The sequence below is a fragment of the Carlito syrichta genome, unplaced genomic scaffold, assembly GCF_000164805.1.
Source record: "Carlito syrichta isolate Samal-C Ts95f unplaced genomic scaffold, Tarsius_syrichta-2.0.1 Scaffold142862, whole genome shotgun sequence".
NCBI lineage: Eukaryota > Metazoa > Chordata > Mammalia > Primates > Tarsiidae > Carlito > Carlito syrichta.
In genome coordinates this window covers 337,840-361,014 of record NW_007086958.1, presented here as the reverse complement: position 1 = coordinate 361,014, position 23,175 = coordinate 337,840, and the positions used below count along the sequence as shown (strand labels likewise).

The 23,175-nt window shown below is 55.1% G+C and overlaps 2 protein-coding genes across 2 annotated transcripts in view; one reads left to right on the top strand and one right to left on the bottom strand.

Annotated features, from left to right (window-relative positions):
* Positions 1 to 10,428: 10,428 nt before the first annotated feature.
* Positions 10,429 to 15,971, top strand: ZFYVE21 (zinc finger FYVE-type containing 21). The gene is made up of 7 exons (XM_021708528.1): positions 10,429 to 10,475; positions 11,078 to 11,246; positions 12,128 to 12,203; positions 12,311 to 12,402; positions 13,003 to 13,056; positions 15,034 to 15,176; positions 15,371 to 15,971. Exons 1-7 carry the CDS (start codon positions 10,437 to 10,439, stop codon positions 15,404 to 15,406), a joined length of 609 nt encoding a protein of 202 aa, XP_021564203.1. The 5' UTR covers positions 10,429 to 10,436; the 3' UTR covers positions 15,407 to 15,971.
* Positions 15,972 to 17,185: 1,214 nt separating this feature from the next.
* The window catches only part of PPP1R13B (protein phosphatase 1 regulatory subunit 13B), a 46,595-nt gene continuing 40,605 nt past the window's right edge, over positions 17,186 to 23,175 (bottom strand). Inside the window, exons 11-16 of the mRNA XM_021708527.1 lie at positions 21,303 to 22,069; positions 20,518 to 20,655; positions 20,305 to 20,438; positions 19,403 to 19,569; positions 18,286 to 18,485; positions 17,186 to 17,488 (exon numbers count right to left, since the gene is read on the bottom strand). Coding sequence (XP_021564202.1) covers positions 17,447 to 17,488; positions 18,286 to 18,485; positions 19,403 to 19,569; positions 20,305 to 20,438; positions 20,518 to 20,655; positions 21,303 to 22,069 — 1,448 coding nt within the window. The 3' untranslated portion in view covers positions 17,186 to 17,446. The remainder of the gene's footprint in view (positions 17,489 to 18,285; positions 18,486 to 19,402; positions 19,570 to 20,304; positions 20,439 to 20,517; positions 20,656 to 21,302; positions 22,070 to 23,175) is intronic.

Below are 23,175 nucleotides of genomic sequence, written 5' to 3'. Positions count from 1 at the left end.
GGGTGGCCGCTGGGAAGCCGCCTGCCACGCAGGGGTGGTCCGAGACCGGGAGGAGGGCCGCGCACCCACACCCCAGCCACCCTGCCTTCCCCGCGCCTACACCACCCTCCCGGCCCCGTCAGGTCGGCCGCCGACGTGGGAGTTTGAAAGAGGCCCCGCAGCTCAGCGCTCTTCCCCGAGGCCCGCGGAGTGGGAGTTGCCCGGGCCGCTCCTGGCAACGCTGGGGTGTGGGCTGGGTCACTGAGCGGGCCACCGTCCAGGACAGGCCACCGCCCAGGACAGGCCACCGCCCTGGCTTTCTGGCTTTAGACTCTGGGCGCGTGTTCTCGTTGAACGAACGGAACGTCGTCGGTATGTTTCGTATCCTTGAGCTGTGGGCTTAAAAGTGGTTACCCCCGCACGTTTTTGTTGTGTGTGTTTTACCACATTAAAGACTGGGGGAGAAGATGACTCAGAGAAGGGACTGGGGCTCTCGTATAGAGTTAAACGAACACGTGTTACGCTTTCGTTTAATCCACTGGGTTAGGGAACTGAACAGATGTCATAACCAGTTCAGAGAGAGTCCAAATAGCGCAAGTGGAGGCGAGCTGGGGAGGGAGCGTGGAGCCTCCGGGCAGGCGGGATTGGCACGCCTGCAGCTGTAACCGGACAGTCCTCTGTGCTCCAGAGTCCAGGCCAGCTTCTCACCTTCCCATTACTGTCTCCCCAGAAGCCTTTGTAGACATTTTGTTCCTAATCATCCCCCATGAAATATGTTTACATGTGTTTCCCAGTTGACAAGTGAGAAGTGCATGAATTTATGGGGTACCCCCTGAAACCTTCATAGCACAGAAGTGCCCCATACCGGCATGACCGCTCGAGGGGCAAGAACGGGGGTCCGGACCATGCCATTTTCCCTGTTGTGCACAAGCCCTGTTTTAAGGTTCTGAATGGTTCTTGGTTAACTCTTGTCCCTCACATCCCTCTCCCGGAGCCTTTTGGTGTCAGCTGAGTTCCCCATTTCTCCTGTTCACCCTACATAAGCTACCAAATGGAACTTCTAACGGAGTTAGAGAGCCTCCCTCCCACACTGTGGTAATGGCAGGGCACCCTCAGGACCCCCTAGCGTGTGGAATTATGATCCACTGTGATGGGAGCTGCTGAGAAAGAGCCTGGAGTTCGGGATCCTGGAGGGGGGGAGAAGGTGGCCAAGTCAGGGCAGGACCTTCCTCTCTGGGTTTTGTGTTTGGCACTTTGTTGGGGCATGGTCCTGGAGTCCAGAAGTTGGCAGATAGTTCTGGAGGAACTTGGATGGAGCATTTTAGGCAGGGAGACTTGGAATAAAGTGACAGCCTGAGGGGGACACTCACTTAATAGTCACTGGGCCTTTGGTGCTTGTGGGCACCAAGGTCATTGCATGCCAGAGCTGCAGAGAGCCAGTCTCAAGAAACAGGGTCATCTGCAGTGGGCTGGAATGGGTGGAAGAGAATGAGGTGGAACATGGCAGGCGGTAACATTGTCCTCAGCCTTCTCCTGCCCCTTCTTCATGGCCAAGGGCAGAGTGTCATTGTCTGTAAGTGTGTCCCTCCTTTCAGTGGGGCTCAGTGCAGCCGGGTCTGCCCCAGGGTGCCCTCACGCCTCTGTGGGATACTGGCCAGGGCCTGCTCTGTGCCAGGTCATCAATTTGGGCCTGTCAGGATTATCCCTTAATGTTGTCCCTGAATTAGGGTGTGTGCGCACATGCGCCTTCTTCCCAGGAGGTGGCTGTTCTCAAGGGGCTCACAACCTCCGGGCTGACTGAGACACTCTAGTGTAGACACGGAAAGGAGGGAGCCTATGCCACCTCACGCCTGCAGGGAAGGCAGAGGCAGGCGTGTGAAGCTTCGTGCTGCACCAGTTTGGATGTAGGAGTGTGAGGCAAGCTTCGGCCACCGCGGGTGATCTTGGGCTTGTCTCACTCTTGCGTGGAAGTATCCAATGGCAAGGTGGGTATGGGATGGGCTGTCTGGGCATGCAGCCACGAGGGCTCATCACAAGCAGCCTGTGGTCTTGAGTTCTGTCCTTAAAACCCATGCAGTCTCTTATCCCCCCACCTGTAGGTGGCACTGGGTATAAGCAGCGACTGTGGCAGCTCTGTCTTCTCATATGATGCTTGGATGCTCTGATGCAGTCAGGAGACAGCTCATGTGTGTCGAATAAAACCAAACCTGGGCCAGGCATGGTGGCTCACACCTATAATCCCAGCACTTTGGGAGACAGAGGTGAGAGGGTTGACTGCGTCCACAGGTTCGAGACCAGCCCAGGCAACTTGGTGAGACCTCATCTCTACAATAAATCAAAAAATTAGCTGGGTGTGGTGGCACGTCTCTGTAGTTCCAGCTACTTGGAAGGCTGAGGCAGAAGGATTGCCCAAGCCCAGCAGGTTGAGGCTGTGGTGGCCGTGTGTGTGCCACTGCACTCCAGCCTGGGTGATAGAATGAGTCTCTGACAAAAAAAAAAAAAATTGCTGCGGGAGGGAGAGGGCTCTCCAGGGGTTCTGAGTGTCTCAGGCCCTATAGGAAAGGGCTTTTGTTCTGTGGGGAGGAGGGAACAGGATCTGATAGTAGATCTGAAAGGCCAGCCTGGAGGCTAAGGTGGGTCAGTTTGGGGACCGAGGGACAGTGCAGGCCACACCATAGTGTGCTCAAGGCCGGATAAGGGCGTTGTGTTCCATCGGGGACATAGTTCAGCTGCTGCTTTATGGAGCATGGAATGGGAATCTGGTGAGCCTTGTTGAATGGGGGGGTTGTGGGCGATCTTATCTGGGTCATGTGGGGAGGGGGCTTCTTGGCAGGGCACACTTTCGGGACACCTCGGGGGATTTCATCACTTTTCAGGATCACAGGGCCTGGGTCACGTTCGCCCTGTGAGGTACCGCAGGCAGCCAGAGGCTCCCCAGCGAACCTTCATGAGATACCACGGGGAATGGGAGAGCTCCTCAGGCTGGCTAAAGCGTCTTCTAGTGTTAGGAAGAATTGTACTTTTGCAGTGAGGCTCCCTGGCACCCTGTGGAATGCTGGGCAGCTCTGCGCACCCCTCCCAGGTGTGACAGTCTGGTATCTGCACCTGTCACATCTTTGCTGTTTGACAGCCCTGTATAGTGGATAGCTGATAGTGGATAGCTGATAGTAATACAGGTCTCTTTAGAGCATGAGATGGGTGAATTCTGTCCTTCGGAGGCACAATCAGCCTCCCTCCCTCCCTCTGCCCTTCTCCCCACCCTCCTCCTCACATGCCGTGGAGTCCTTGGGAGAGAAGCCAGTTCTCATCTTTCATCCAATTCATTTCTTCATTCCTTGTGGCCTGTGTATATTTCTGCTGTTTGGATCCTCCTTTGAGCTGGGTTCTTGGCATCTGTTGGGTCCTTCCTTGATAATGAATTAACTCTTTGACACGGGTTCATTTTCTATTTATAGGAGTTATGCTCTCACCCTTTAAAAATGATTGCTTTCAGTAAAGGTACCTTGATACATGTATTATTATTTTTTTTTTAGTAGGATTCTCACTGTGTCGCTCAGGCTGGAGTGCAGTGTCACGCTCATGGCCACTGCAGCCTCCACCTGCCGGGCTCAGATGATCTTTCCACCTCACCCTTCCAAGTAGCTGGAACCACAGGCATACACCACCATACCTGGCTAGCTTTTTTATTTATTGTAGAGATGAGATCTCGCCAAGTTGCCCAGGCAGGTCTTGAAGCCCTGGACTCAGGCAGTCCTCTCACCTCAGCCTCCCAGAGTGCTGGGATTATAGGCGTGAGCCACCACACCTGGCTGTTACGTATATTCTTAAAGATGGTGTTATGCTGGCAGGAGTTTTGAGGAACTTGAGAGCACTGACTGTGAGGACCTGCTGCCAGCCTGCTCACAGTAGTGCTGAGGGAGGACAGTGTGGGACAGCCTGACTGTCTTTTGTCACCCCAGCCTCAGAGGGAGGCCTGGCATGTGTCCTAAGACTTTTTTTTTTATAGTAAATATTTTGGACATAAACTCTCTGAACTCTGTGTCAGATTTTATTAAACTTGGTGGGGACACGTTTGGCTTCCTATGTCTCCAGGTAGCCTTTGGGGACAGGCCAGGGCTGGTTCTCAGGAGTTGCCCTGTGAGCTCTAGGGCTGCCCTGGCATGGGGCAGTGAGTCTGGCCCCGTGGGTCTCTCAGCAGCTGTGCCCGGGTGTCTCTCCACAAAGGGTGTATTTCCTGACCTCTGAGGACCATCTGGGTGCATTTAGCTGTGATCCAGGCCCAGGTTTACCCCTGGCCCTTTCTGGCTTCTCCTTTTATTGTGTAGCCATCTCACTTATCCACTGGGAAGCTGCATTTACATCTACCTCGATCTCCTCGGATGCTCCATGTGCTGGGGTGGGTGCCCATCAGCTGTCGGTTTCCTGAGCCAACAGGAGTGGACGAGTGGGTGGGGCTCTGAGTCTCCCAACCATGTGATATGTTGTGTTCTGGAATTTTGCTGGGAGCTGTCTACATGTACCTGCCCTGCCTCCTGGCTCCCTCTGGCATCTGGTGACCACTCAGCTCACCCTGGAGGCTTGCACTCAGCTGGAGGTGATGGTGGAGGGTCCTGTAGGTGTGTGGGGTCCAGAGGGGCTGGGTGGAGGCAGTTTTTTGTGATGCTGCTCATGGGGAGCAAGACTCCCAGGAAACGTGGGGGTGCTGCTGTCAATCCTGGTGGGCGCTGTCTGTCCAGCCCCAGCCAGGGCTCAGATAGCAGATGAGTGTCCTTAGGACCACTGTCCACATCGACTCTGCCTCACTCTCTGTGCCGCTGTGTATTTGCCACAGCTGTGCCTGTGTCTGGTGGCCTCACTGAACTTCCTGAGGTCTGCTCACTTGGGTCTGTCCTTACAGGTCTTGGCCCCCCGGGGACTGCTGGTTTGAAATTCAGCTCAGCCCACCCCAGTGGTGACATGTGTGGGTCTGAGAGTGACGTACACTGAGGTTGGCATTTCACACACCCTTGCTTCATGGGTGGAAATGGATGAATCATGCTTGGCTTGGGCTTTGGCTGTGTTCTCTCTGTCTCCTAAAATAGCGGTTTTAGGTACCCTCAAAACTGCTGCGTCTGTGTGAAGAGAGCCTGGCATCTGTGCTCCTTTGGAGGCTTGATGCCTGTGAGGAGCCATGATCTGGCAGTCAGGTCACTCGCAGCTTCACCTGTCGCTTTATTTCCTTATTCACTTTTCATATTAAATTGTTCTGTTGATCATTTAAAAATTTTATTTTCCCTAATATGATCAGCAGGAAATTGCTTTGTTTAAATACCTGAGATTTTCTGAAGAAGCTCATTGCTTATTTAGAGTAATAAAAATACTTCTGGACCACTTATATGCCTAAGGGAGCAAACTGAGATCCTAGGCATGGCCTCATGTTTAGAAATTGGCCTTTCAGCCGGACTCAGTGGCTCAGCCTGTAATCCCATGCTTTGGGAGGCTGAGGTGAGTGGATTGCCCGAGCCTGCGGGTTCGAGACCCGCCTAGGCAACTTGGTGAGACTTCATCTCTACAATAAATCAAAAAATTAGCCGGGCATGGTAGCGCGCGCCTGTAGTTCCAGCTACTTAGAAGGCTGAGGCGGAAGGATCGCTGGAGCCCAGCAGGTCGAGGCTGCGGTGGCCGGGAGCGGCCACTGCACTCCAGTCTGGGCGACAGAGTGAGACGCCAACTCAAAAAAAAAAAAAAGAAAGAAAGAAAGAAAGAAATTGGCCTTTCAGCTTGCCCAGACACGCTGTCAGCGAGCATGAGAGCCGGCCTGCCTCAGCTGTCTGCTGAGAGCACTGGGCAAGGTGCCCCTCCCGCAAGTGCCATGGTGGGGTATCGAGTGGCCACAGAACAGGCCTCCTCGCTAGGACTTGGTGATCAAGGGCTCTCCTATTTGCTTAACCTCGCTAGTTAGAGCCACCATGAGGCTTTCTTTGGTGGATTCTGTGGGTCAAGGAAGGGACTGTGTCACTGTGGAGCACGCGGCATGCCCAGAGCTGACAGATACACGCAGGGCTGGGGCTGAGCGAGGCAGAAGCTTCACAAACAGCAACAGCCAGTCCACCCCCAGAGCCCAGGGTTCTTCAGAGCCCCAGCAGGGCTGTTAGCTGAACCTGTGGATGCTTCTAGAAGGCCGGGATGGGCCAGACTGGTTTCCAAGTCCAGAAATCAGCTTAAGTGCCAAGAGGAAGCAAGAAAATGTTAGTCATGGGATCTCAGGAGCTTAAGGACCATGCCAGCATGGGGGTGGCGACCACATGGAACTCGGGGCTGAGGGTGTCACGGGCAGCTCACTATGTGCCCGCCCTTGCTGGACAGTGACGTCTGAAGGCCCCTGGTGTGCCCCACATGCCAGACCTCCAACCCTCCACAGTGATGGCACGCTTGTGGCTACGGACCCCAGGTCTCCTCCTAGAAGCACCTGCAGAGTCCTGAGAGACCACCAGACCCTGTTTTGCCAGCTACAAAGAATGGGCACTTGGCACTGATGTGAGTTTCCTCAAAGCTGCCCATTTTGTGACTTCTGGGGAGTGATTGCCAGTGTGGAGCCAGGCATGTGTCCACAGGCAAGGCTTGTGGCAACAAAAGGGCAGTAGGTGACTGTGGCTCCATGTCCTGAGCAGCTCCTCCTCTGGGGTCTGCTCTGGGGGTCTGCATGTGTGGGCAGGCAGCTGGCAGAGAGCCCCTGGGAGGCAGGGTGCCCCTGTGGGCTCCAGGACCTGAGTGCGCCAGCTGACCAGAGTGACCCTAGTGACCAGGTGCTGCTCTTCCTGGTCCTGCCCCCACTCAGACCCAATGGCCTGTGTCCTAGAAAGTTCCTGGCCACAGTTCCCATGTTCCTTGCCTGGCATGGTTGGCCAGGACAGGATGACAAGCCTGGACTGCTGAGCACGCCCAGGTTTGCCAGTTGTGGACACTGGCACCTGTGGTGTTTGTGTTCTGTCTCAGGGCAGTGGGCAGTTATTATATATTTGTGTCCAGGAACAGCTCTCACCAAGAGATGCTGAGTGCACTGAGCCTTGTCAGTGCCTTGTCAGCACTGTCACAGCCTTGGTGATGGGATCTGAAAATGACTCTCTTGTGAGATGAGAAGCTTGAGCTCTCTGACTTGGTGATGCTGTGGCATTTCCAGTCCCGCCGCCTCCTGGAAACCGTGTATCCTCCATCATGCTCTTACAGTAACTGTCTTGGCCAGCGGCCTCTTCCTTCTTCCCCACTGGAAGGAGAAGGGAACCCATGGTGGAGGGGAATCCTCTTAGTCCCCTTGAGCGTTACCATGTTTTGAACATGGACAATTTCTGGCAAATGCTAGAAGGTTCAGCCAATTCCTTAGTCGTCAAGAGCAAAAAGGCCAACAAAGCCCCTGTGATCACACCATTCAGTCACTCACTGGATCATTTACTCACATTTGTTCCAGGTCACCACCTGCCACTAGGGCCGACACCCTGAAACAGGGGTCTTTGACAGTGGTGACCGTGGTGGGAGGGGCCCATCATGCCAGATGTCAACCCTGGGATACCACTTGCAGTCCCGCCAACACCCTTGTTCTGTTCAGTCCTTCAAGGGTCCTGAAGGAGGAGGACCTGTCCTCGGGCCTCCAGAGGAGGAAATGAAGTAGGGGCAGCTGGTATCTAGGCCCCTACCCAGTGAGCTGCTAGAGGTCCTGTTAGGGGAGCAGGTGGCAGCACTGATGCACGTGGCTTAAGACAAAGGTGTCACCGTTCATCAAGTCGGGGTTACTATTTTCATGGCAGAAGTGTTCTTCAGTCCTTCAAAGGACATACAGTGACAGAACTCTTTCAGGGCTGCAGTCTTAATGCCTTCAGCTGGGGTCTAGTGCCAGGCACCTCCTGATACCCACTGCTAGAGGAGGCCAGTGATGGCTTCATGGAGGGTCTTTCAGTGGTGGCATCATTGCCGCCTGTGCTCCAAGCTCGCCTCAGGCCCTCCTGCCATCTCAGTGAGCAGGAAGCCCGGCTGGGATGGAGCCTTTCGAGTCGAGGCCTGGGGTTCTGTGCCTTGGTGCTGCGAGTTTCTGGGGCCCTCAACCTGCTGTCACAGAGTGGGATGTTTGTGCAGGGAGTGGGGTTTCCGCAGCCCTGCAGTTTGGCCCCTGGAAGCAGGCTCTGCAGCAGCAGGTGTACCTGAGTGGGAAGTTCACCAGGCAGTGCTCTCACCTGGGAGACGAGCTGCTGGGCTGGGACCATCCCAAGGGGAGCAGGAGGCTGGGCTGGTTCTTCCAAGGAGTCATTCCATGGCCAAGGCTGCCCAAGCAGGGTGTGTCGAGGACAGTCTCCTGGCAAGGGCAGAGAGCTGAGGGTTGGCAGGGCCTGGATGGGCCCTCACTCCCTCAGGGGTCCTAGGCAGATGGCCACAGGCCACCACGTGTGTGTGACTGTGCACCATTTGGGAAACGCACAGTGAGAGTGTTTCTGGCTGGCCGAGTGGAACATGGAAGTCAGTGAGCATTTCAGCTCGAGCTACCTTGATTTCGGCTCCCCCTTGCCCGAAGGTCGGATTGTCTGCAGTATGGGCTAGAAGGCTCCTAGAGTGGGAGCACGGATTGGAGGGCTCTTTCCGGAGTAGGAGTGCAGACTAGGGCTCTTTTGGAGTGGGTTCTCTGCCGTCAGGCATCCCATGTTGAGGCAAGTTCTCTGCCCTGCTCCCTGTCTTGAGGCGTGAGCCACCTCAGCTGTCTAAAGGCTTGGCCAGCCTTCGGTTCACAGGCTACCTGGAGTCCTCCCCAGTGTTACATGCATGACAGGCCCAGGGACATGGGTTTATTTTAAACAGTAACGAAGGTGACTGTCTTGGACTCACTTCGATCAAGCCCTGCTAGTGTGGATTGAGCACAAGCTCCCAGCCAGGCAGGGCCACCAATGCATGTCCTCCTCTTTCCTGGGCAGCAGCAGGTCCTGGCGAACCTAACAGCACCCAGTAGCTGGTCACAGGGTCCCAAGGTCCTAGGGTGTTTGGGGACATCTTGTCCCCCAGATTCCAGTGGCATTGGGCCACTTTGAGAGTAGTTTGCTCTCTATGCTGGTGGTGGTATGAAGTGACACCTATGGACAGCCCTAGACAATTGTACGGGCAGTTCTGAGGTTCTGCTGAGGCAGCCAAAGACATTCCAGTGTGTTTCAAACCCAGCACAAACAGGCCCATTCCCAGCGTGGTCATCTCACCTCACTCACAGAGTAGTCGGCTCAGGGCAGGCCACTACGTCTCAGGGCTCCAGGCCTGTCTTGTGACTCTGGAGGAGGTAGGCCCAAATCCCCAGTGTCCTGGGCTGTGAGAGAATTTGCCCAGGTCAGATTAAAGTAGAAAAACAGGTTTGTTGAGTACCTGCAAGGTAGACAGTGGCAGGAAAGCCATGAGGGAGCTGTCTGCATGAGCCAGGGCTTGAGGGGGTCCTCACAGTGACCTCCTTTTTGTGAGGGTTAGGATTCCCGCTGTGCACATGAGGGATCAAAGCCTGGCAATTCTGATTGGTTGATGTTCGACTTTGACGTAGCCACCCAGGGACCAGCTGAGGTTGACACAATGTGGCTCTTGATAAATGGCTTCCATGCCAGGTCTCTTTGGGCTGGCACTCCTCGTCCGCCCTGAGCCAGCCGCCCAGCAGCCACCCTTGCTTCTCTCTGCATTCGCACTCTGTGTGCATAGACTTCTCTTTGCTGAGAAAGCCCGGCCTTGTGCCCTGGGTTGTGGCTCTCAGGCCTTTTCTTGTCAAGCTCCGACCTGGGCAGCATCTTCCAGCATTTCCAGGTCTGTGTCCACCTACGAGACCCATCACTCCATATCCTGCTACCTTCTCCAAATACTCCTTCCAGGCTGCAGCCGGGGCACGTGCCTGAAACCATGAACAGCCAGAATGAGCGTTGCATCCTTGATGTGTGGGCTTTTGTCCCCTGGCATGCCCTTGATATACAGACTTACTGTGCCTCCTCCATCTGTAAAGTGGGGTGACGGTATGTCCTCTCCTGGCCTGGTTAGTTCCTGCTGTGGAATTTTATGGCCACCTCATGGCACTGACCTTTGGTTCCAGGAACCAGGCCTAGGTCCTAAAGGGAGTTGCTGGAGTGAGCTGCTGTCGGGAGATTGAAACCACAGGGACATGCCTCAGCCGCAAGGTTGTTGAATGTGAGCCCTCAGGGCTGTGTGGGTCCACCCTGCCCCAGGTGGTCCACAGGACCAGATCCTATCAATGCCCTGGGCGCACCTCCTGTAGGCCTTGGACAGCCCCACGCCCTAGTCCTTGTCAGAAGCCTGCTTGCAGCCCAGCCTTGGGCATGGGGAGGCAGGAGCCACGCAAAAGGAAGGCCAGCTTTCACAGGGGCCCTCCTGAGGTCTCTCAGCCTTGCCTCTGCTATGGAGCTTAGTGACTGGGCTGGATTTTAACACTTTGTCATCTTCCTTAGTGTCCAAGATGTATGCAGTGTGATGCCAAGTTTGACTTTATCACCAGAAAGGTGAGTGAGGCCAGCGAGTGGCCTGGGTGGGCCCCAGCAGGGCAGCAGGTGCTCTTTGGGGAAGGCCAGCTCCTTGGCAGCATGGGTACTGCAGGAGGCATTTTGAATGTCAGCCATGCCCTCTGCTTTGGGGGACTGAGGATCAGGAGAAGGTGATTCCGAGTGACTTGCCAAGTGCCTGTATGCTTGCATGACACCTGTGTGCTTACATGATGCCTGTGTAGCACCATCCCCTGCTGAGTGCGGCCCAGACGCGCGGCGGGGGGGGGGGGGGCCCTTGTTCCTAAAACGCCGTGGTGTGTAGCAGCACCAAGGCAGGGTATCTTGCTCACAGATCTGGGTGGTTGAAAGAGGTGAGCCGTCTGATCTCTTATTTTATCAGGCCTCCGCCCTAGTGTAGCAGAGCCTGCTGCATGGGCCCTCTCTGGGCTCCCGGGTGGCCCACATCTCAGGCCAATGTCAGCAGATGTGCATGCAGGGGGCCCAGCATGTTGTCTTTGGCGCATTCAGGGGGTGGTCGAGGCATCCCAGGCCAGCAGGGTGGGTCCTGGGGACCCTCGTCCCTGGCCCCACCTCACTGCCGCCTTTGGCCACCCACCCAGCATCACTGTCGCCGCTGTGGGAGGTGCTTCTGTGACCGGTGCTGCAGCCAGAAGGTGCCACTGCGACGCATGTGCTTTGTGGACCCTGTGCGTCAGTGCGCAGAGTGTGCCCTGGTGTCCCACAAGGAGGTGGAGTTCTATGACAAGCAGCTCAAGGTGCTCCTGAGTGGTAAGCAGCCTGGTGGCATCCCATGTGCCTCCTGCAGGGAGACACATGCCCGTGTGTCTGTGTGTCCTTTTCTCCGACATGCTCTCACCTTCTCTCTTGTCTTCTGGATCGTCCTCTTCAGAGATGAAAATGTCATCTAAAATGGTCCTGACTCCGCTGGGCTCATCCACCAGGTGGGAGGGCAGCCCTGGACCACTCAGCAACACCTCTAAGTGGAATGCTGTTGCTAGTGGTCGCGCCTTTGTGACTGTGGCCCCGAGAAGAGGTCCAGAACCCTTCGCCCAGTGGCATACTGCAGACTGGGGTTCTGAGCCAGCTGCAGGGGGCACAATGTGGGGAAGGGGGTTCTCCAGAGGGCGAGGGCCTGCTTCCAGCCGGGAGCCTGAGAAACCAACACCTTTCCCAGCTCTGCTATGCCCGGCACTCCTGCCCACTGTCCTGCAGGCCTGCCTTAGGTAGCCCAGTCTTTCTGCTCCAGCCCCATCCTGGTGGGATGATGACCTTAGGGTTTTGCTGTGCCTTCTCTCTACAATGTTGCTCTTGTCCTAGTTGGCTCTCAGGACATGTGTGTGGGGGTATTATTCTCTGATCTGGACTTTTGTAACGAATTCCTAGCACCCTTTCTTTGAAGGACATAAAAAAATTCCTAGGAGTTTTGGAAGGAATCAGAATCTACCTTAAAGCAGCGCTTTCTGTTTACCTCTTAAGCCCCTAACCCACTGCTGCCTTTCACACTGCTGGAGGGCGTGGGAGCAGAGCTGCTGTCTCTTTCTCACCAGTCCTCACTTTTCCTCTCCCTGTGCGCAGCTTTGACTGGTGCAAGGCTGGGGGTTAGTGGACAACAAGCAGGTCCTGCTCTCACTTTGCTTTTGTATCCCAAGGTGCCACCTTCCTCGTAACTTTTGGAAACTCAGAGACATCTGAGACTATGACTTGTCGTCTTTCCAACAACCAGAGGTAAGAGCCAAATCCTACCAGGCACTGGGCCGTGATGTCACAGACTGTGGACCTCAGTCACACTGAGCCTGACAGTCACATGATTTGGATATTTTGGTTTGTTGTAGATACTTGTTTTTGGATGGAGACAGCCACCATGAGATCGAAATCGCACACATCTCAACTGTGCAGATCCTCACGGAAGGCTTCCCTCCTGGAGGTAAATGCTGGCATGTCGTCTCCTAAGCAGGAGGTTTGGACCGTGAGTGGGTGGTAGGAGGAGTGGCTTTCGCCACAGGCATCTGCCCCAGGGAGCAGCACCTGCTGGCTCTCAGGAAAGTCTGCCTTCCTTGTCTGGGCTTGCATTAGTCAGGGATCCAGAGCTCGCCAGACGAGTGGGGGCTTGAACTGTGAGGCCACGGGAAGGTTTGCCCAAGCGCACATGATGGTCTCCCATGGCTTCAGGGGTCTCTCGCATCACATCATTACTGCTGGATCCAGCCAAGGGTAAAGCTCCAGATGCGATAAGTGGGTTTCTAAGAGCCCTGTAGTGGCGGACAGTCGGGACCAGTACACCCCTCCTCCTGCAGGCGTCTGTGCAGACTAAGTCCTGTGTGCATTTCCTCAGGAGTGTGAGCCCAGCCTGGTCCTGGCCTGCTTGCCTTGCACTCTTGGTGGCTGCCGCCCCCTGGGGGAGTGGGCCTTCACCTGCAAACCTTGCCGAGATGCACATGACATGCTCTGAATTGCTTTCCGTCTTCTGACCAGCTCTTGGTTGTTCCTTCTCTTTCTTCACTGCCTGCCTACCTTCTTGACGTAGAAAAAGACATTCCCACTCACATCAGTCTCCTGGGGAGCCAGCCTGCTTCTGAAGGTCAGCTTCCTCCCGCGTGCGGGGGGGCCCTGCGCCTCCCTTGCTGCTCTGCTCCTGTCCAAGGGGGGAGGTCTGTGCCAAGATTATTTGCGAAGCTCACGTTCACTTCTTTTGGTTGATGTAAGAGTGACCTTGGGTCCAGTACATGGTTCTGGAGAGCATGAAAATATCTCACACTCAGTTCTGCTATGTGGGGAGGAAGGCATTACCCTGCAGTTGACAGCTGTATCTACCAGCCCTTGAGCAGGCTGAGGCAGCGGCACAGTGGCCTGCCAGGTATCAGGAGTCTCCCAGCACCGCCCTGCCCTCTTGGCCACACTCACCCCACACACTGTGGGCTCCCGGGACTCTGATTCTTGGCATTCCCGCCCAGCCTGCTGCATGGGGCAGTGAGAGGCCTAGTCAAAGAATGCTTCTGGTGTATAAAAAGCCTGTACGTACAGTTCCCACTCCCATGAAGTGCCCTCCTTGCCTTGAGGCTAGGCCAGTGTTTTGCCCTGTCTCGAGCACAGGCTTGTGCTTGGTGCAGGATGGCATCAAGCTGGTTGCCTTTGGCAGGCTGTGAGGTGAAGCCCCAGGGTCTGGAGAAGCCAGCCCAGGGGCCCCTCAGCCTGCTTCCTCCTGGGGAGCCCGAGGCTCAGGGAGGCAACTTGCTGCAGCCCCTCCAGGGTACAGTTATGGCTTCTGGTGTCATCTTGCCCGTGCTCACAGCCTGTCCTTGGCTTGCTCCTGGGCAGCCCTGGGGGCTTCTGGCACTGTGTACCCCTTTATGGTGGTTTTGGGAACAGGCGAGGCACTGAGGGGTTGCCCACCAGCCTGGTCCCCTAGAGCAGGGCTGCATGCTTGTTCTGTCACTGGCCAGAGGGTAAACTTTTGCCAGCCACACATGCTGTCACAAAGGCAGAAGCAGCAGCAGACAGCAGGGCAACCGATAGCCATAGCTGTGACCCAGTGACACTTCATTCACAAGAGCAGGTATGGGCAGAGCAGTGGCAGGCCTGTCCAGAACAAAGGTAGGAGACCCAAGGGAGCCCAGTTGGGGACCTCAGGCTGACAGGCAAGACTTCTCATGGGGGCTGTGTTTCCAAACAGCATAGCTTGTGAAGTGTGGTGTTGGTCAGGCCAGGCCTTCTCAAGTAGGCACAGTCCAGGCGCTCACTCGAGTGCCTCACATCTGATGGGGCGTCTCCTGAGAGGGAGATGATCGCTCAGAGCGGAGTTTTCCTCCCGAAGGTGCAAAGCAGAACAGCTGCAGGTCAAGTTTGCTGTGAGTTTTACTCTGTGGTTGACTATGAAGGCCATCTGTTCCCTGATTATTCTCAGAGCAGGTGCTGGGATCAAGTCATTGTCACTGGATTAGCTGGTCATGGCCCAAAGAAGGGGAGGCTGTATCCCACTGGGCCTATCCCAGCACCGGTGTTTGTGGGCCTCTGTGCCAGGCCTGATGCTCTTCTGCGCATGGGCCCTAGTTCTCAGTAGAGGGCCTGCTGAAGCCTCTGCCCTCTGGGTGTCAGGCCAGTTGTGACATGAGCATCCACATGGCCTGTCTCCAGTGGCCAGGCACTGTCAGGGTGGCCTCTGTGCTTCCATCAGCCCTGGACACAGGGTTCCAGCTTTCCCTGGGGATTCTCTGAAGGCAGGAATCCCTGTACAGGGTTGGGAGGTCCAACAGTTTCTGGCCTGGGAACAAGGTCTGTCATGCAGCTCTCAGTGACACGATTCAATTTATTTGTATCAGGCCCTAGAGGTCAGTAGGCCCGGTGTCATGGTCCCTGTCTTGGTCCCTTTCCCACCTCTGTGAACTTGGGGTCTCCCACCAGAGACAGGCACAGGGAGGCCGTGTTCACTCACCACCCGGCTGCTTCCTCGAGCATCCCAAAGTTAGGAAGGTGCTCTGGCCACCACTGCATAGGGGCTCGTGGCGTTTTGGGCACTCAGGATCCCCGTGGGCCTTCTTACCTCCTCTCTTTCCTCCAGGAGGCAACACACGGGCCACGGGCATGTGCCTGCAGTACACAGTGCCAGGGACAGAGGGTGTGGCCCAGCTGAAGCTGACAGCCGGGGAGGATGCTAATGCTGGCAGGAGGCAGGCGGTGGCGTGGCTGGCAGCCATGCACAAGGTACTGTGGCCGGGCCGGGGAGGCTGGGCCCTTCAGCTCAGAGCACAACCTTCCCAGAGGAAGATCCATCCCTGCTGTTTGCCCTCCAGGCACCCCACCTGTCTCCCTAGTAGCTTCCCTGAAACTCATGCAGGCTCAGTACCATCAGGCACAGGCCCAAGCATATCTCACTGTGTGTCTTTGGTCACCTGCAGGCCACCAAGCTCCTCTACGAATCTCGGGACCAGTGATGCCTTGTGGGCAAGGGCTTGGAGTACATCTGGCTACCAGGTCTGAGTCACTTGGAATAGCAGGGTGCCTCCTGCTTGTGCTGGGAATTGCAATTTACATACTGGAGAAACGGAAGTGCTCACTTACCTAGTGCAATATGTACACAGATTATTAACGCTTTGAACAGTTTGATATTTTAGAATTTGTGGATTATCTTGTTGATATTAACTGGGGGTAGGAGAGACTGAGCTCCACTACTACACTACTGCTAAGCTATCTTTTGCATAATCTGTGCCATGTTTTCATGAGTTCCCAGGTTGGTCCATCTGGGTAGTACTGACTCAGACCTCTGACTGGTAGTGGCACCTGCTCCGTCTCTCACAGCCAGTTTACGCACTTACCTTAGCCTGTTCTACAGACTGTCTACTTACTTGGTTGCTAACTTTGGCTGTGAACATCCTTTGATACTTCACTAAGGGGAAGGCGCTGGCTTTTGTGTTTGTACTTTTCACTATTTCACTTTATTAAAATGTACAGCCATTTGTACATAAAGCTATTATGATTAAAACCTATTTTGAACGTAGATGAGCCCTTGCTTTCCTGTGTGGTCACCTGAGCACCGGTGCCATGGCCATCTGGTTCCAGAACACAAGACTCATAGTCGTCGGGGTTAGACAGTGGTTTATTGTGCATGTTTACACGGTGTCAGCAGCATCGGGCCACAGAGGCTACACTCCCATCACGAGGCTGCTCCACAGTGGAGCGGATGTCATCACCACACTATGTACAGTCAATGCTCAGGTGATGGCTGCAGCACTGCATCCAGGACTATACACACATCTATACATACAGTATACACATGACTCGTACATGAAAATAAAGCCTAAGGTCCTGTATTTTAAAGGGAAAAAAACATTTCCAACATAGATCTGGTAGATTCGAATGGTCTAGTCAAAAATCGAATGGTCTAGTCAAAAAATACTTTTGGTATATAAAAAGCCTGTACGTACAATTCACACTTCAGTGAAGTGCCCTCCTTGCCATGAGGCTAGGCCTGGGTCAAAGGTGATGGTGTCACAGCTGGCCCAGGCAGGGGAGGCCAGTAGAGGCAGAACGGCTGGTGGCAGGGGGTGGGCAGAGAGCTGCTGCCCCTCAGCATCCCTCCTGCTGCCAGGCATCTGCAATCCTTCAGGCATACAACAGCCTGTCTGACTAGGCCCTGCTCTGCCCTCACGCCCACCATCGCCCCCCAAACCTCAGCCCTTGTTGCCCGTGGGCGCCAGTGTCTGCAACATCACTACACCCATGCTGTAGGGGTAAGATCCACACTGGCAGCAAGGGGCTGTGAGGTCAGAGGAGGACAGTATGCTCTGAGGCTCTCCTGACTTTGTCACCAGGTCTCAGGGCTCTGGTGCCCATGGTGTGGTTGGCACAATCAGCCTTTAGATGAACTAGACCAACATCAGGACAGGAAGCAGAGCACCCCAAGGCTGTCAAGTAGGGTGGTCACTGAGGGACATACACATTAGGCAACAACACTGGACAGAAGTGTCCATACAGGGTTCCTTTGGCGATGAAAGGAAGAATGTCATGTGAGGAAGGATGGGGGTCTGACTTTCTGTAACAGGAAGGCAGGGCTGGAGGGGGAGCAGGCCTTACAGCACTGCGAGTGTTCACTGTTGGGGTGGGTGACATCTAAGATAGTGATGGCCTTGGGGCCAGGTCAGTAAGCTTCTGTCATCACTGGCAACCAACCAGGGGTTACTTACAGGGTTGCTTATTGGCAACAGGGGTGGGTGTTTTTTGAAAGCTGGGTGTTTATTTGGATTTACAGTAATTGGCAAAATTCAGTCCTCTTGGAGGTGAAGAGCCTCTCCCAGTTAAGGGCAGGCTGGAGAAAGGGCCTCACCCGAACACTGCAGGATTCACACTGTGGACGCCTTCTGCTGAAGTGAGCACCATGAGAGCCAGTTCCAGCTTCAGCTTCCTGGGGAAACGGCACAAGAATCTTCAGGGGCTCCTGGCAGCTGGTGAGGCGTGCAGTGTGCTCCAAACGGAACTCAGGCCAGTGTTCGCTGCCGGGGCTTGATCCGTGGGTATAACTGGGAAGCAACAGAGACCAGCACATGTGGAGAAGACACGGAGCAGGACCAGCCCCCAGGTACACCCGGTGGGCCTCTGCCCCACACCTCTGCATGCCACCCCAATGGCCATGTGGCTCACTCCTCCCTTAGCTTATACCCAGCAGTCATGACTTCACTCTGAGATCCACTCTAACCCCCCTTAAAAAGGTGCCCCACCCCCAAGTATTCTGTCTTGGCTCTCTCTTAGCACTTCATACTACCTAAAAATTTGTTCCTGCCTGTGGGCCCCAGGACGCAAGCTCCCATGGACAGGTGTGTATCTGGTTCACTCATTGCCTGGTGGATACCCAGGGCCCAGGGAAAGCTGGCTGAGTGAACAAGGGGCATGTGCCAGACCCTCTGTGGCATGCAGGAGATCGATGCCACTATAGACGCAACAGAATCAGCAACTTGACTCTGTGTACTCTCCACCCCCCCACCCCCACCATCTGAGAAAGTTCTGGGCTGCAGGGAATTCTAGATTGAAAGAAGTCCAGATGGGGTGAGATGAGCTGTTTGCTGAAGTTCGTGAACAGAGCTGTGCAGCCCCTCGGGCTCTCAGCCTCCACATGGGCCTCACCAGTGCCTTAGCTACTCCTGCAGTGTGGACATAGGCCTGGCACCTCCAGGGCTTCTGCCTGAGCCTCATGCCAGCTCTGCCAAGTAGGTACTTGCCTATGTACAGAGGGGGCTCCCTGCCTGGCCTCCAGCAGGAGAGGGCCCCATGGTCAGCTTAATGCTCAGCACTATCTGCCAAGTGAGCTCAGGACACTTACCCCCAGCAGGTTTTTGGGCACATAGCCCTCCCGGTCTCCAAGGCGTGCCCACCACCACTCAGTCTCACTCTCGTCCTTGCGTCTCAGGATGGTGAGGGCATCCCCTTCGTGGAAGGACAGCTCATCAGTGTTCTGGGCCTCGTAGTCCCACAGAGCATACACCATGCCTTTGTTCATCACACCCAGCTTCTCCTGCACCCCTAGGACCAGAAAGCAATGGTCAGGCCTCGGTGGAGGGCGGTCTGCAGAGGGGGCCCACTCAGGAACAGGGTGGATGTGCTACTGCAAGGCAGGAGGCCCAGGTGAGAGGCTGAGAGCGCCTCCCCAGGCCCCCTTGGCTGGATGTGCTCCCCTGTCATGTCCCGCTCAACAGTGCTTCCATGGGCTCTAAACCCCAGAAGTGAAGGCACATCTAGAACAAGCTTCTGGAAGTCAGTAACTATAGGAGCAGTGACTGCCAGGCAGCCTCCCACCCCTGTAGGTGCCTGTCACTGCAGCCTCTCCCCAAGTGGGTGCCACACCCTGGGGACCAACGTGCCTCCAGGCTCCACCGAGTGGCCCTTGAGACCCTTGCAAGTTCTGCTGTGGGAGTATGATGCCACCCAGGTTATCAAGTGACTAGTGGGTCTGCTCTGCCCTCAGAATGGAGAAGCTGCTCAAGCCCTTGGGAAATCTGACCCTGGCTAAAGTAGCTTTCCTTAGGACATGAGCTTTACTTATCAAATGGCTCTAGGACAAAGGGCCAAGCTTCAGGGACCACAGGGATGGAGCTGGCCCGGCTTCCTGCAGTAAGTGTACAGATGAGGCACTGCCCAACCAGCACACCCCCTGGCTCCCCTGCCCAAGGGGCCACATCCGCACACAGCACAGCCAAGTCACTTGTTTTCTTAGCAATCAGACACAGGATCAGTCTAACAACAGGGATTTTCAAACACGTTTTCAGGAATTCATGCAAAGGCAGTGTGGCCTCTGTTCCAATGAGACTTTCTGGCTGCCCCTGAAGAAGGTGTCGAAGTCCAACTCCAGGCCTGGCTGGGCAAGGTGGCAGTGCCGTGGACACAGCACCACTGCAGCCCCAGGGAAGACACTGTGGGCACAGCCCAGGCCGCCCACATACCATATAAAAACTGGGAGCACTGGATGTAGCCTTCTTCCATCTCCTCACACTTGTCTGCAGCAGTTTCAATGTCGCTGATGGTTGAGGCAAAAATGGCAGCGCCGCTCTCCACCAGCTGCTTGCAGAGATGGACACTGTTACAAGAAGCAGCGCAATGCAGCGGTGTCCTGGAAGCAGAGGGGGGAAAGTGTGGGGCTGGCACTGCTGAGGGCTGACACGGCCCTCTAAGGATCCTCAGGGGGTGCCGTCCTCTGCACCAAGCATATCCCTGTGCTGCTGTTTTAAAATGGTGTAATTTCTACTAATACGTTATTTTGAACCACATGAATTTTTGAAAAAAGGGGACAGGAAATGACTTCAGAAACGACCGATTGAAAGATGTTCGTAAATGCTCACAGCACACTGTAATGTACATTTTTAAATGGCCAGGATGGTGGATTTTATGTTACGTGTATTTTACCGCAGTTCAAATACAGCAGAGTGACAGCTGCTTGAAGTTCAGAATGCCCCTGCAGGGACCATGGGGCCCACCCAGCAGCAAAGCCTTGCCCTGAAGGCAAAGGAAACAAAAACTTGAGCAACCTGAATGTCTGCGGGAGGGGAACAGCTGAGTTACCTTCCATACGGAACATAAGTTTCATATATTTCATATAGAATATATGAAAAGACAGAGACGGAATAGCAGAATGCGGAGATTACAATGTTCACAATGAGAACATAACCACAGCCGTGTCTTTCATAAAATCAAGAGAATGGGCTGGAAAGACAAGCAAGGGAAAACAGCGGCTATCTTTCCAGGATGCTACGGGCATCTTGCTCTCTGTCTCCACATTCCCCAGCTGTCCTCTTCCTTCTGGAAGATGAGGAAGTGAACTTCTCCACCCTACTGCCAAAGGCCTCACCATCCATCACTGTCAGCGGCGTTCACGTTGACCCCAAAGTCCAGCAGAAACTTCACGATATGATGGTGACCAGCGCAGACAGCATTGTGCAGCGGGGTGATCCCCTCGTCATTGGGCTTGCTGGGATCTTCCACCTAGGACACATGGCCATGAGCACCGTGCCCCGCCCTGCCCGGCTCTGTGGCACATGTGGTGGTAGACACCACAGCTCACCTCATAGATGATCCTCTGCACCAGATCAAACTCCCCCTCCAGAGAAGCATCAAGGAGCAGTGCCAGGGGGTTGAACCGGACCCTCAGCCCGTGCCCCGTCCGCTCAGAGTTGGGCTTCTTCAGGTTGGTCCGCTTACTCTATTGGGAAGGAAGCACATTCTCAGCTTACAGGGGACCTCCTCCCACGTGGTTGGAGGAGCGTGGGAACTAAAGTCCATGGCAGCAGCTCTCCAAGAGCAGCTCCTGGAGCCGAGTGGCTACCTGGGCTGCCCCAAGCTACTCCCAAGGGTGGCTCATGCTGATAGAGGGCTACATTTGGCTGCCAGCCATTCCTTCTCAGAAGATCCTGTGCAAGGGGGTGTGGACTGGATGTCAGCCCAAGGGAGTCCTCAACTCATTCCTGTGACAGGCGACAGGGTTCTTCCTGCCGTGGCACCAGATCCCAGCGGAGGGATCTTGTGAAGACCCCCTGAGGTAATGCTCAGCACCCTCTCCCTGTGTCAGCACTGACCTCCCACCAGAGGCCTTTGTCTAGATGGTCCTTCCCTCTCCACTTCAGTTCCAGCTGCAGCTCTCCTTCCTCAGGACAGCCTTCTGAGCTCCCTGGCATCCCGCCTCATGCTCCACCTGTGGCCACGTGACTATCCTCCCCACCAGGCCTAACTCAGGGAGAGGGATGTGCCTGGCTCCTACCATTCTCAGCACAGCCTAATGGGAAGTGCCCTGAAGGCCCTGGCTGCATGGGTGACCAGAAAGGCCTGGCTTGGTCTAGCAGTGACACCCACCGTGGAAGCTGCAGGCGCGGGGATGACAAGGGGGAGAGGTGATGGAGGAACTTGCTCGTCCCCTGGCGATGGGGCCTCGGCCACAGGGCTTGGGATCTGTTCCGTGGAGGGCACGGTGGCCACATTGTTGTTATCGTCCTCCGCAGGCTCAGCAATCTGGTGGGTGGTCTGGGGACAGATGAGCTCCACTGGCTCAGGGGATGGGAGCTCGTTGTCATTGGCATCTGATGAGGGGGCGGGCTCATCAGGGAGTGGGGCAGTGGGTGGGGCAGGGGTAGACTCCTCCAGGTTCCCATTGGCATTGGTATTTCCATTGTCCACATCAGCCAAGGTGCCCATGAAGTCCTGCGAGGGGCTGGGCTGGTAGAAAGGAGTGCCCTCCATGCCACCGGCCAGGGTATTGAAGCGCTGGTACAGCAGCTTCTGGATGTTGGGCCCGCCGGGGCCCTCGGGCTCCGTGATGGAGCTGCGCTTCTTCAGGGGCCGGGGAGCATTGGCCAGCTTCCTGCGGAGGGCCTCCAGGTCCGCATCACTCTGGTAGCGCAGCGGTGAGTGCACAATGGGTGTGAGCTTGGTGGGACTGAGTGGCCGCGGCAGGCTTTCCACAGCACCACCATCTGCGGGTGCTGTGGGGTCCTGCTCAGGCTCTTTCTCAGCACTTTCCAAAGACTGTTGAGGCTGTGGTGCGCCTGTGGACAGGGACCCATGAAGAAATGGTAACGGTGATGGGGACGTTGAACCCGAGGGTAAAACGGGCTTACCATACACTGGAAGAAAAACAAAGGACAGGGTCATTTCAGCACTGCTGTTGGGGTCACTAATTATCTTTGATTCCACCAGAGACAGACTTCTACAAAGAAGCATGCGAATCTGCTGCTGTTGCTACATTTTGACCTTATTTATTTGAGTTGGAGTCTCTGTCACCCAGGCTGCAGTGCAGTGACACGCTCATGGCCACCTCAGCCTTGACCTGTTGGGCTCAGGCGATCCTTCCACCTCAGCCTTCCAAGTAGCTGGAACTACAGGTATATATCACTAGGCTAATTTTTTGATTTACTGTAGAGACAAGGTCTCATCAAGCTGCCCAGGCTGGTCTCAAACCCCTGGACTCACTCAGGCAATCCCTTCGCCTCCACCTCCAAAGTGCTGGGATTATGGTGTGAGCCACCACACCTGGCTTAAACTCTGATTTTAAATCCCAAAGAAACCTGTTCCAAGAGCCTCTTTGACTCCTTCTGAGAAGTGAAGTGTGTCTCTCTAATGTATCAGTTTTTACATTTGGGTTTCCAGAACTGGGGCTTTTCCAAAAGAAAAAAAAAGTTGCTAACCTGATTTCCTGCCTTAAACAAGCCTGCCTTATTTTCTGACCAAGTAAAAAGACAAAACCAGTAAACATACATCTGATCCTTGGACTAACTCAAATGATATAAAAGCACATGCCTCCTCAGAGAAGGAAGATTCTATCTGGTAGCCCAGGAGCTCCCGAGAATGTGAGGCCTTTTGCACCGGGGCCAGAACTCTGCCCAAAGGTAAGCACTGCACCACCGCTTGAATGTCCCTGGGTGGGGGGCAACTGGGCATGCCCAGGGATCCCTGAACCATAAGTCTGTAGCCAAAGCCCAAGAATGTCTCACGAGGCCCCAGCCTCGTTGGAAACACCATCAGCCTCTGTGGCGGGTGTGAAGCAGGGCTGCATTTCCTCAGCTGCCTTCTCAGAACCTCTTAGATCCATAACTCCAAGTCAGGGCTTTGCTTCCCCATGCTCTGGGGAGGTTCCTAAGCAGCAGATACCCTCTTGACTAGCCCATTCCCAGGGATCTCTGGCTCAGCCACTGCCAGGAGGACCCATAATCAAGGCCACCCCAGAAACTCT

What these genes read in the sequence shown, in the direction of transcription:
- ZFYVE21 (XM_021708528.1), top strand. Translation starts at nt 10,437, where the DNA reads ATGCAGTGTGATGCCAAGTTTGACTTTATCACCAGAAAG. An exon ending in GGAAGGCTTCCCTCCTGGAG is followed by an intron (nt 12,403 to 13,002) that starts GTAAATGCTGGC and finishes TTCTTGACGTAG; the next exon opens with AAAAAGACATTCCCACTCAC. An exon ending in GGCTGGCAGCCATGCACAAG is followed by an intron (nt 15,177 to 15,370) that starts GTACTGTGGCCG and finishes GGTCACCTGCAG; the next exon opens with GCCACCAAGCTCCTCTACGA.